This window comes from Pyxicephalus adspersus, chromosome 1 (genome assembly GCF_032062135.1).
Source record: "Pyxicephalus adspersus chromosome 1, UCB_Pads_2.0, whole genome shotgun sequence".
Taxonomy (NCBI): domain Eukaryota; kingdom Metazoa; phylum Chordata; class Amphibia; order Anura; family Pyxicephalidae; genus Pyxicephalus; species Pyxicephalus adspersus.
The window spans coordinates 19,513,310-19,526,701 of NC_092858.1; the positions used below are offsets into that span (position 1 = coordinate 19,513,310).

General features: G+C 38.7%; 1 protein-coding gene across 1 annotated transcript; it reads left to right on the top strand.

Moving 5' to 3' along the window:
• The first annotated feature begins 1,578 nt into the window (after window positions 1-1,578).
• FAM186B (family with sequence similarity 186 member B) lies at window positions 1,579-12,775 on the top strand. The gene is made up of 4 exons (XM_072398650.1): window positions 1,579-1,763; window positions 7,738-7,969; window positions 9,366-9,542; window positions 10,959-12,775. Exons 1-4 carry the CDS (start codon window positions 1,659-1,661, stop codon window positions 12,773-12,775), a joined length of 2,331 nt encoding a protein of 776 aa, XP_072254751.1. The 5' UTR covers window positions 1,579-1,658.
• Window positions 12,776-13,392: the final 617 nt, after the last annotated feature.

Consider the following 13,392-nt stretch of genomic DNA (forward strand, 5'->3'; position numbering starts at 1 on the left):
GTACTGCCAAAACTTTTTTAATACATTGCCAGTGGCATTTCATCTTATCTCCTGTTGTGTACATTGGCCCTGCCTTAGCACTTATGTCAGGTAATCATCATATACTGCAAGTTTCTACCTGTTTAAGAATGTTATTTAGAGGATAGTAAGTGTTGGAATAATATCTGATAAATATGAGATAAAAGCACAGGAGTTCACCGATTCCTGGCTGCCAGTTATGCTGGGATCGCATATGCAAAGTTCAGTGTACACTATAAAGAAGTGAGATCAAGCAGGTAGGTTTGTTTCATTGCAGAAGTATCATTGTCATCCCTTCTGCAATAAACAATCCGCCTGCTTGCAATTTTTTAACTTTAGCTTCACTTTAATGATGAGCTGACATTTAGGGACAAAGACAAAGGCCTCAGCCTGACATGTGCTTCACAATTTGATGGCAATATAATTAATACATTGATATTATTATCAACATCATTGTTTCAGCATGGTGTGTGCCATTCATGTTCATGGATCTATAAATGACCAATTAGGAATAAACGCTATACAAGTCAAGGGAAGAGAGCTCAGCGCTTGTCCTTGCCACACTACATAGAACAGAATAGTTTTGTGTTTACAGCACTTGTTTGTCCATCTGACATTCTCTGTCACTGGAAACCATATTGAAAGATCATTTGAAGGGACAAAAATATTACATGCATATGCAACTTTGGATTTACCATACAAAGTGAAAGCCTGCCTTGGCAGTCCAAACAACAAGTTAGTTCATTGCATTGTACAGCTATCTCTTGGAGTTTTCCCAAGGTAGTACAATCAAAATCTCAAATTGCATACACACGTGCAATATTAGTTGTTGGAGGTGTGTGTTAGGCTTGAGGGTTATTTATGTTCTCAGTATCTCATTGGGAGTTACCACAATATCTCTGCCAGGAGAGGAAGAGTAATTTTCCCATGGGCACTTATCTGCTGAGCCAGGTAAATTATACCATGGTGTTTTTGTGAAGAATTCTTAGTCTACGTACTAACGTGCAATGGTTCCCGTCCAATAAGCTGCTCAAGAGAGTCTTGCCTGTGTACATTGCTCATCGTCTATCAACCAAATGACCATCCTGGCAGATTCATGAAAAATGGACGATGAAGGATCACAATACAAGTGTAGGGGAGACAGCGCAGCGGGTGCTGCTCCGTTGTTCTCCCCCTCCCCTCTCCATAGAGCAAAATGGTGCTGTATTTAAAGCACTCGTTCATACATTGTGCAGTCTTTTGTTGCACGTGTGTACTTAGCCATAGTCAAAGGCAGGGCAGAGTATTACCTCCAGGTATACCATATTGCTTGACCAATAATGGAGGAAGAAGGACATTTCCAGTGACAAGGTTGGGTTGAGGAGGATATAGGGCACTTTTTCAAGAAATCCTGGCAGTTGTTGCTTATAGGACAGCGCTGCGTAATATGTTGGCGCTATATAAATCCTGTATAATATTAATAATAATAATAATAGGACACTAATGATATTGTTACCCTAAGAGATCATGTGACCTTCCAAGACCCTGCACCCATCAGACAGTTAACTGATCAAACATGGCTCCAACAGTCATGCAAAGGGCCTCAGGATCATCTTTTTCATACCTCTGTCTGCGCTTTGGCCATTAATAGTAAATACGAAATGAATAATGCCGAGATGACATCTTTTACACAGCTGGAAGTCCCTGTGGCTGTTAAGCACATTTTACAAAAGCTAAATTGGGAACAGCTTGCCCGAGGAAGGAAAGTGAGTAATGAACTAAAAATATTTATTAAAATTAGCTATTAGAGGGAACATATAGTCTGCAATTTACATATTGAGTGACCTAAGCAAAATGTACATTACCAAAAGATCTTTTGTTTTTTATTTGGTGTGTGAGCTAAGGGAGGAATGTACTTAGTTTATTTATGTGTTCTTTATAGTCTTCCTTATTTATTTATTTTGCTGTCTAAAGATTGTATAAAAGAGCAGGTCCCAGATAGTTAAAAAGAACTTCTATACAATCAAGTAACATATACCAATGTGCAACAAAGAGCTCAGCTCCGCATTCATAGAAGGCTGCAGTTTGTAGCCAATAGAGCCCAATGAAGCGTGCTTTTGTGATTATAGGGATCCTGGTCGTGTTACATTTACAAGTCACGTCTGGGATCTCCTTTTGGCTTTTTTTATAGTTGTGTTATAAGCATCATTCACACATAAGTTTAAAGGGCCTATATTGATGGTTTTTTGTTGGGTTTTGCACCCCCATAACTGTCTATGGAAATCCAAAACTTGCTTGAAGCACATCAAATGCAATACAACAGGAGCTAACATGCACCTCTCCAGAATTTACAATTATCAGAAAAAAGTAATTGATGTCAAACTGGTACCACCAAGTTTTTATTAAAAGCAGTGGTATTGTTGTCTTTTAAATGTAACCTGATGGGCCATTATAGCCAACTTCTTCCTTCCTTCCACCTCCAATGCATAATGAGTGATTTACTTTAGGCTATTAACTTAACTTAGTGAATGTGGTGACAGAATACCCAATAAGATGCCAGGAAATCTTAAAGTGTACTTAAACTCAACATTTTTACTTTACATAGAAGGGTAGACAACCGTTCCATGTAGGGTAAAAATGTTGGTGTTTTTTTTTAAGTGCAACACCCTTTTTTTAATCAAGACTTAATGGTAGCGCAGAGCCTCCCGGAATACCTTCATCACGCATCTTGGGAGGCTCTGGCTGCTCTTTCTGCACATGCTTTAGTTCTCGGGCATGCGCAGAAAGGGCTTTTTCCTCCTAGAGAAAAGAGATGCTGATCTCACGCATGCGCAGTGCAAGATCAAGTGATGAAGAAAGAAGACAAAAGATGACGGAAGTGAAGGTCAAAGATTGCAGCGTCCAGCACTTCCTCTGCGCGTGACAAGAAGGAATTCCAGGACGACGTGTGACTGGATCGAAGGAAGGACCAGCACCATCGAGGGACCTGCCAGATTAAAGGTAATTGTATTTTTTTGTTTTTAGTTTAGTTCAGCTTTAGGGCTTTTTTAGAACCTTAGAGAAACTACATATTTTTTCCCTTTTGTATCCAACCTTTGCTGGTGGTGTGCACAGGATTGGGGTACTCTGTTACACATTTTTTGGTCATACCCATGACTGTGTCCATTTTGGGACTAGGTGATCCCTCTTATCCAAAAGGTTACTACTCATCACATACCCGCAGATCCCATGTTTTTCTAGTTACACCATAATACCCTATTGGAAAGGGCTCCATTATTAAATACCTCATTGGAGCCAACTCATGTGTTGGAAATCTACTTCACCACCAACAGTTGGTTTGTGAATGCGTAAAATAAATTACATTATGATAATGGAGATCTCACGGCGAGTGCCAGGGGCACTTCAGACAAATTTAATGCCGTCAGTTGGACGTAATACAGAGAAACCTCAGAGTGAAAGTGTCACCTGGACCCTACCATGAGTTTACATGTCATGTGTTGATGTTGATCTTATGTGCCTTACTTGATATACTTCTGAAAAGGTTGCATTTGTGATCCACTCTCTTCCCACAGTAAAACATATTCACTGGACATTTCAAACATTGTAGTTATTTTATCCACCATACACTGACAATGGACCTGAATATGCGCTGCCTGCTGTTATGTACCTTACTGTTTGTTCGCCTACATTTTCTTATTTTTTGTTATATACTTGTAAACCTTTAAAATAAATGTTTTAAAACAAGAAACAGGGCTTTTCCTTGCACAGTTTTGGATGGTTAAAGTCAGTGGAGATTTATCTATTTTACCAAAATAAGTTCCCTTGCAAGGGGATAATCAACATTGCTTTATAAACAGATATTATTCCTTTAGTTAGTTTAATTTTAAAGAAAAGAGAACTCTCAGTTTCATCTGCCCCTAATCGTGATTTTTCTCTGCATCCCTTGCACTGTCCTCCTCTCAACATTTCTCCCATTAGACCTGATTTATTAAAGCTCTCCAGGACTAGAGGAGATAGATTTATTATAGTTAAAGCTGAGTGATCCAGCAAACCTGAAATAGATTTGGTCAATAATTGAAAACATCTGCCAAATAATAAGAAATACACTTTCATCAGTTAAGCTGGGAGATCCAGCAAACCTGGATAATATCTGGTGCAGGATTGAAAACATTTGCTAACAAATAGCAAAATACTTTTAAATAATTTATTCCAGGTTGGCTGGATCACCCAGCTTCACTGAGGAAAATGTATCCTCTCCAGCCTTGGAGAGCTTTAATAAATCAGGACCAAGGAACTGATATACAAATCACTATAAGTGAAGAGAAAATGAAAACAAAGTATGCAATGGTCATAGTCTGTAAATAGTAAGTGTCCATGTACTGCTGTCCAAAGCACTGACCTACAGGTGTCATTGTGGTGGATCTAACCATAAATATTTTCAACAATATTTATCCAGTGATGTCTTTTTCTGTTTGTACACACAACAAGTGTCATCCTCCATACAGCAATATTGTCTGGCTTTAATAATGATCATGACACATTCCACATTCATAGTTACTTTTATTCTGGAAGCCAAAAATAAGATTAACCAGGCCTGGAATTATTTGCAATTAAAATAATAAATCAGCCATTATTGTGCTGGTAATATTGTTTATATGATTTCATCTTTTTTTTTGGACTACAGCACGTAATTAAAAAACTACATTTATCCCGTGGTAAGCTTGTGACTTTTGTTAAATGGGATACAGACAACACATTCATGAAAGAATACCATCCATCATCTTTCAGATCAGCACAGAATATTCCAGAGGATGGTGACCTCATCAGAAGATACAATAGAGGATTGTAGGAGGAGGATGATTTACTAATAAAGATGTTACCAGGACAGATGGGAATGTGCTGCTTATTATAGAAAGTTTGTGTCATTGGGTTAATATTTAGTGAGATCTCCACCCATCACTTAGGGGAGGGTTGGCAATGTGAGAATATTCAAATATTCCACGAGATGGCTGATTTTGCGAAATTGGAAAGCTTGCAGGGTGCCTTGTTCACTTTATATAATTGATCTATAGCCGTACCTTTTATCTTGCAAAGTTTTAGAGGCTGCTCTACTAATATGGTTACTCTGATTTTACTGCACAATGTGAGCTTCCAAAAGTGTGCATTGAAAACTTCAGTGAGTTGGACGGGGCCTACCTTATTTTCTGGCTGGAGGACATCCAGCATCATCTAGCTCAGTGTTTTTCAACCAAGGTTCCTCCAAAAGTTGCTAGAGCTTTGTTGAGCAGTTTGTGCCTCTTCATTAGTTACTATTGACACCAATGATCTTTTTGTAGGGGTGACAGTCTTCCAACTGTCTAATATTGGTATTATTGTCAGGGGTTTCTAAGACCTGAGGGCTATTTCAAGGGTTCCCCCAGCTTGAAAAGGTTGAAAAAGGCTGGCCCTTCCACCAGAAACATTGGTCTAGGTTAATGGACCTCTAGGACGTTTGCATAGAGCAGCTTTTCTCAAATTTTGTAACTCTTCTATAATTACTACATATTACTAATTACTACATCCAGAGCTCACAGTATAATAATGTGTGGTGGTCAGTGGGAAGAATCCCACCAGTATAGAAAGCTAAAGTCAGTTAAACTGACCTGAAAGGCACAAATTGCTCTTTACTCAATAAACACTGGATGAACCTGGTTGAGAAACCCTGGTATAGATAGTGGAAGTGTCCATGTGTTTCTATTGCCAATTTTCTTATTAAGATTGCTGCTTTAGGCTTTGGGTGGTTAGGGCTCCATTCAGCAGGTTTTGTTTAATATGTTACAGTTATGAACATTTCTTAAAACCTCCAAAGCTTAGTAGATATAAAAAGTAGAAAATGGCTAAGCAGGCATTACTAGGAGAATGACATGGCTTTTATTATTATTATTAATATTAATAATAATAATAATAATAAGAAGAAGAATAATAAACTGGATTTATATAGCGCCAACATTTTAGGCAACGCAAATAGGGGTTGCAAATGACAGACAGGTACAAACAGTGACACAGGAAGAGGAAAGGATCCTGCCCTGAAGAGCTTACAGTCTAGGAGGTGGGGGAAGTATCACACAATAGGAGGGGAGATATGTAGTGGTGGGAAGTAGTGATGGTTTTAAAAGACAGAGGAAGATAGGTAGGTATGTTTGTAAAATTTGGGTTTTGAGTGCTTTTTCAACTGAGCAGAAAGTAGGAGCAAGCTGAATAGGATGAGGAAGACCATTCCAGAGAGTCGGGGCAGCTCTAGAAAAGTCTTGGAGCCATGCGTGTGATTAGGTTATGAGTGAGGAAGTCATTAGTAGGTCATTGGAGGAGCGGAGAGAGCAGATAGGGGAGGTTTGCTGGATCACCCAGGTTCTCCCATGATAGTCTTTTTTCTCCAGTCTTGGAGAGCTTTAATAAACAGGACCACATGTCAGAAAACTCTTCTTCCACTAAATCCTCCTCTTGTGTAACACACAATAGAAGGGGAGATATGGAGTGGTGTGAAGTAGTGACAGTTTCAAAAGACAAAGACCGGTAGCCAAGTTTGAAAAGATGGGTTTTGAGTGCTTTCAAATGAGCAGAAAGTAGGAGTGAGAAGTATCATTAGAGGACTACAAATAAATAGATAAATAAAGGAGGAAGCTAGTCTTGTATTACTGAGTAGCTCCTCTTGTTGCTCAACACAAAGCGAAGAAAAAACACAGAATTCCAGCAAATATTCTCCTAACTAAGTAGACATTATGATGAGGTTAGACTGGGATTTGCAGGCAATACCCAAGTTATCACAAAGCTATTCAGAGTTATTCACTTGAAAGACTGCAAACCATTGGGCCAACAATGACAAGGCCACTAGACCTCACTCTCTATATTTTACTCATGAAAAGTGTCATTGCCAAATTGCCAGATAAAGGGCATCCCTTACATACAAAAATAACATCAGAAATATTGCATGTCACCACGAAGGCTGGTGAAAAAATATAAACTGGGAATAGGCACTTCACAATGCATGGCAGGGAATATTGAGCCAAGTGCATTATAGATTGCATCAGCTTTCATCTTTAAAGCCGAACTTCTGAAAGAAATAGAATAATATTTTTGTACTTATTAAATTAAAAATGTTTTAAATGCAATTTAGCGCACAGCTAGCATAAGTACCTGGTTCTGTTTTGAGCTCCACAAGGCAGTATTAGGAGCCAATCAAATTCTGCTGCATGCACATGTGCTGATGGGATGGGAAGGAGGAGTGAGCAGTGTGTTGTTGCTTCTTCATTGTCCAATCAGCTGACTGCAACCAGGAAGATGACTCCACTCTATTAGAAAAAGTGGTGACACGATACCGGCTGCGTTTTCTCACAAACACGTGTGATTCATATAAGGGGCTGGAAAGAATTACAAATCCTTTGGCAGATAAGAGAAGCCACATGTCTGAGTTTCAGCTCTTTGTTTAGCCACACCAGTTCCTTTCATATGAGATTTCCAGAGATGATATTTTGGAAATAAGGAATACATTTATATAGCAGAAACAAAACACAAACATACACGTATGCTGGAATATTTTGTCTGAATGACAACTGCTGCAAATAATGGGTTCTTGTGATAAACCATATAAATGTCATTCACCACACTTCTTTCATTGAGTTCTGATATCTTAAACATTGCAAAATAAATACAATTATTCATTCTTTATTATGTAAATTCTCACAATTGTTTTTGATTCTGCAGGAAATAGCAGAACAACTGGAACTTATTCGGAATAAAGTGGAGACATTATTATATTGCAGCGCACAAGTAGATGAAATAGAAAAAGAACCTCAGAGTGAGCAGTCATGGAAGGAAGATGTGGATGGAACACAGCAGAGAACTATATTATTGGACAAACTGACAAATATGCTGAACTCCTCTGCACAGATACAGTGGAATCTGGAGCAGGTTTTGCTTTGGCTCTCTGGTATATGTAAATGATATTTATTGTTTTGGAGACACTACAAAGTAAGTTTAATGACAAAGGCTATGTTCAGACAGGCGGTAGGGTTGCTTCTTCCACATGCCATAGAACTGCTGCCTCAGGGGAAACCCTACATGTAACTTTTACCCACAGCAGCCCAATAGAAAATGAATGGGGGTGGCAGCAAGCTATTCATGGCTGCCCACTGTGTAAGTGACCAAGCGCCTGGCAAGGTACCAGTTGCTGGAAGCCGTGCGGGATTGTATAAATCTGCTGCAGCTCTGACTCTACCCAAAGTTCTAGCATATGACCCCTAACATAGACTACACAATAGCAAAGTATAGTGGGACGTATTGCATTTGACACCCTATTCCCCTGCATGAAAATAGGTGCTACTACAGATCAGCACAGAATATGTGTTGTCATGCATGGTGGTGCACAGCTGTGCATTTGGTAGCTGTGTTCAGGCGCCTTTTAAAATAAATGGTACAGCAAATCATCAATGTGTGAGTGTATGCACATTATAATATGTGTAACTACAGTGTGGTGGTGTGAATGAGCTGTAAATCAGACTGGCTTCATTGTATTGTGTTGTTCCACCATTGCCTTGTACTTTTGTTAGATGGGGCACCTTTTGGGCCTGATTTAACTAAATTTTCCAAGGTGGGAGAAGATACATTCTCAAGGAAGAATCTGGCGAATCTGAAATGGATCTTGTCCGAGATTGAAAGCATTAACCATCTAAAAGCCAATATTTTTGAGGACATCGCTTACAGATTTCCTGGATCACCCAGGTTTTTTAATGTGTGTTGTGTTATTCATATTAGAGGATACCCCAAACGCTCATCTATAATAAACCTGAGGTGCAGAGCATCTACAAAAGCACATGGTAACACACTACTCTGCATTGTGGTGTACTGCATCAGAATGTTACCTTTTTGTCCATTTTGCCTCATTAAAAACCCAAAAGAATATACAGCAGCACTCAAAATGGACATAGTAGATTCAGTCGTATCAATCAGGCTATGTTGCATTGCACAGTGCTGTAAGTCAAGCACAAGAGACTTATGTACAAGAAGGGGAAGAACATCTTTGTTCTTATTAGTGTGCTGCTGCTCCTTCACTGTTCCTAGGTATGCAGTGTGCCATGGGTGTATGAATCAAAAACTTAGCTGAGCATTAACAGTGAACTTTAAAATGAATTTGGTAGCAATCCTCCAAAGCCTTTGACACATATGATAGCACTATCCTTCAAATACTTCTTACTGTTCTTCCTTTAAATAGAAATCATCTTTTTATTCCTATTTTCACTTTCGCATGTGGTTTTGAACGAAGGGTTTCAGAGAAGGATAACAGATGTATTAATATATTTGAACATTCAGAATCTTCTCCAATGTATGCACAGGCAGCCGCGATGAAACACAGGCCAATATGACCGAAGTGAACACTGATCAGTGGATCACAGAAAAGGAGAAAGAGTTGAGTAGCTGCTTGGATTTTCTTCTGCAATGCTTGGCAAAGCTCACCAAAGTAACTTCCATTATCTCTGATGTAGAAGTTCCAACAGTGCAACAAAATAAAGGTATTGACCAAAACTGGGGCATATAGAAGTTTATCATTTACATCATCATTCATAAAAACATTTATTTTCATAAAACATTTTTAATATACTAATTTGTATAGGCTATTTCCCAGTTCCAGAGGTTCATATATACATGTTCACTACTTTTTTGATTTGAAGATAAGGATTATCAGGCAAAAGACCTCAGCCATAGAGGTCTGCTCTACTGAGATTGGCCTTATGTTGCCTGAAATGCTGTTCACATTATAATAGACTTAAATTCTATTGTGCATTTAGTCAAGACAAATGTAAAGCCAGACGGTAAATGACATAGGTAGGAATTACTGTAAAAGTTTTTAATGAAAGTGTTCAGCCAAAACTTGTGCTGAATAGAGTGGGGAAGGATTAGAACTTCGTTTTTACTGCTCTCTGGAGCTCCATTAAACAGACCAACCCTTTACTTCCTGTCCTCTTGACCTTATTTTACTGCACAGGCATTGAATGAACTGTTTGTCAATAGCACAGGCAACAATTATATGCATTTTTGGAACTTTTTTGAAGATTTGTCCCATAATCTTAAGATTATTTCAAATCCTCTAAACCAGGGGTCAGCAAACTTTTTTGGCTACTAGGCTACTAGGCATTTTAGGAGGTCAAGAAGGCACACAAGACCGTACTCTCTCTCGAGTCCCGCACTGATGGCTCCTCCCCCACCAGGAACGCCCCTGAAAGGAAATCCCTCCCCTCCGCAATGCATACAGAGGAGAGAGAATGTCCCCCTACCCCAGCGGGGGAAGTGTTAACGCGGGCCGCGGTAAATAAGAAAAGGAGGCATAACAAAGAGGCTCAAGAGCTGCGGGCTGCCAACCTCGCTGGCCTGGATTGGCCAGATCGACCAGGGGGGCAGTAGGCTGAAATGGACTACTGGCTAGGCTGTATCTGGCCTAAAGGCCGGAGTTTGCCGACCCCTGCTTTAAACATTGTATTGCCGCCACAATTTCAGTGAAGCGGGGATTCAGGTCCCATGTGATGTTTGTTTGTAAAAAGTATGTTGTTTTACAGTATAGCAGAGTTAAAATAAACTTGGAAAAATTGGAAAGGGACATTTCCAATATCTATAAATATGAGTTACTTGCAAAGCTCCTAAATACAGTTGTGTCCCAAAAATTGCTAGTGGGTCAGGGGAACCAGTAAGGAAATTTTTAATGATTTTTGTTTTTTTGTAAATTAGAGTACAAGCCAGTAAACCCATTTTTTAAATTTACAAAAAAAAACACATTTTTATACCTGTGCCATGTTCTTCAGAATCTTTCCCCCTTCCTGGCAATTTTGGGTGCAAGACTATGGTTAAAGTGTCTGCAGTATAATTTCTGTAATATTCTTTAATTTTTAATAGGGGACATAAAGATTGATCACTACTTTTTGTCTTTTTACCAGATGCTCCAAAAGATGGGTTTTCTGGACAGCAATGGGGAAAACGTAACGCCAAAATAAAAGATATAACGGCTTTGAGTCTTAAGAAAATGATGGAGGATGAAGATTGTGTTGTGGTTGAAAGCGCTGAACTCCTTAAACTGTTACAGGATTTTATAACAACTTCTTTATGCAACAGAGAGGATCATGCAGTTTTCCATTATATCCTGCAAATGTTTAGTACATTATCCATGGCCTTCAGCCTGCGCAGTAAGGAGTTCCATGAAATGGAAAAAGAAAATAAAGCTAAAGAAGCCCAGGTTGTGAACCTAAATGCTATGTGTGCAGATCTTTCCACTGAAATCAAGGGGCTGCAGGAGAACATAACAACTTTAGAAATGTGCCTGCATGATGCAGAAGCAAAAACAGAACCTAGTATTGATAGTGGTAGACAATGCATGGCACAGGTAGACAAGAAGCCATTGAAATTGGTAGATAGATCCCAGCAATGTGATCAAGTACTGTATGCAGACTCTGAAACTCAGACTCTAGACCTGATGAACACTGGAGAACTTGAAGGTGAATATACCCTTCCTACTGACTTTCAAAGCCATAATGTGATTTACACAGAAATCGAAAATGTATACAATGAAGAAAACCCTTATTGGGAACTATTTTCTGCAGAAAAGGACCCAAGTCTTCATGAACAGTTCTCAGAAAACAGCAATTTATCAGAAACAGATACAAATAATCTCCCACAATTTCTACAGAGCCACAAAGATGGCATTGGGGTTGAGATCCAGATAAAACAGAAAAATCTTGGAGAACTTTTTCAAGAACATGAAAAAATGTTTCCATGCCCAACAAAAGCTCCAGATCCTTGTGACCTTATAGATGTCCCCTTACCTGTGAACCAAGAGCAGCCTATGTCTACAGATCTAGATTTCTGTGTGCAGTCCGATGATGATCAGTTGATGGCTGTTAGGGAGTTTCAGCAAGCTGTTAATTATCTACTGGATTACAAATTGTCTTGTGTGGGTATGAAGAATGAAGAAAACATGGAGAAAAACATCCCAGAAAATGTAATGTTGCATCATTTACATCCAGCTGTCCAGAGTTTGTACCAAGAAACAAAGGCAAAAATTGAAGATGTTTTTATGAAAGTTAATGAAAAGACTTTGGAACAAGATGTAAAAAGACATATACAAGAAAATAATATAACTGTACTTTCTACTGCTATTCAGGACACAGATAAGCCTCACCAACCTGAGGTTCTTACAGCACAGTTTAACAAAGTCTTACAAAATGATAGGAATTTATCAATGGATAATAAACTTCTAGGAAGTACAATATCTAAAACTTCCAGTTCTTTGATACCTCTGGGCGATATAAAGAAAGGTCAACAAAGAAGTGGTAACTTTAAAGGGCATGAGGCAGAAATGGATACTTTGTATAAACATATTTTTCCTGAACTTCCGGAGAATCAGGCTTTAGAACAACCATCAAAGTGGAATTTGTATTCCGAACAAATGGACCATGATCCACTTTTGCAGGTTCAGAAAAAAGATTCTACGGAGAAATACTCGACAAGGCAAAGAAGTTACCAGAATTTAAAGTATTCAGATAGTGTTGAAGCTACAGAACATTATGTTATGGATATGAAATTGCAGAGAACAAACTTAAAAATACTGAAAAAGGCTGAGATATTGGGGACCATATCTCCACATCTTCAATCTCTGGCTATGGACCTTATTCATCAAACATCTGAAGTTGTCCTTACTCGTCTGGGGAATCTTTTTAACAAATACATAGCATTCCATTTGATACAAAATGTCAGGTAAAGCCTTCTGAAAATGATTATTGGAATAACATCAAACACAGATATCAATATACTCAGAGGTGTGAAATACCTGGAATTTAGTATAGGTTTAATATAGGTATAGTTTAGGATAGCAGCTTGTTTTTGCTTTAGATTTGTTATATTTGCAAAGAGACAAATATTAGGGAATCCACTTAAATGATAAGGACTTAAATGATAAAGCTTTGCCCTGTTCCAAGTTTAAAGTTCATCCAGTTAAAGGAAAAGGGCTAAAGGCAAAGTTTTGGAGAGATATCATTTTTTTTAATTGCTGTTGTGTTCCCCTTTGAGATATGCATTCTCTTTTTTTTTGTCTTAGTGACTATTGATACCAGTATTCTACGTGAAGTAAAATCCAAAAAGTAGAAATGTGTCAAAATATTAGGCTATGGTGAGACTTGCCATGTGGTTGTGGTTACCATTGCTTCGGGGGGGGGATACTACAAATAGTTTGTGACCTGCGGCCCATTAATAATGGTGGTACAGTAGCACTCACAGATGCTGGTTCTTTAGGACAATGTTTTTTTAAAAATCAACTTTGCAGTCTGAGTGACCGAGCAGCTTGGTACCAGGGTTTGTGAACTGCGCAGGATCGCTACA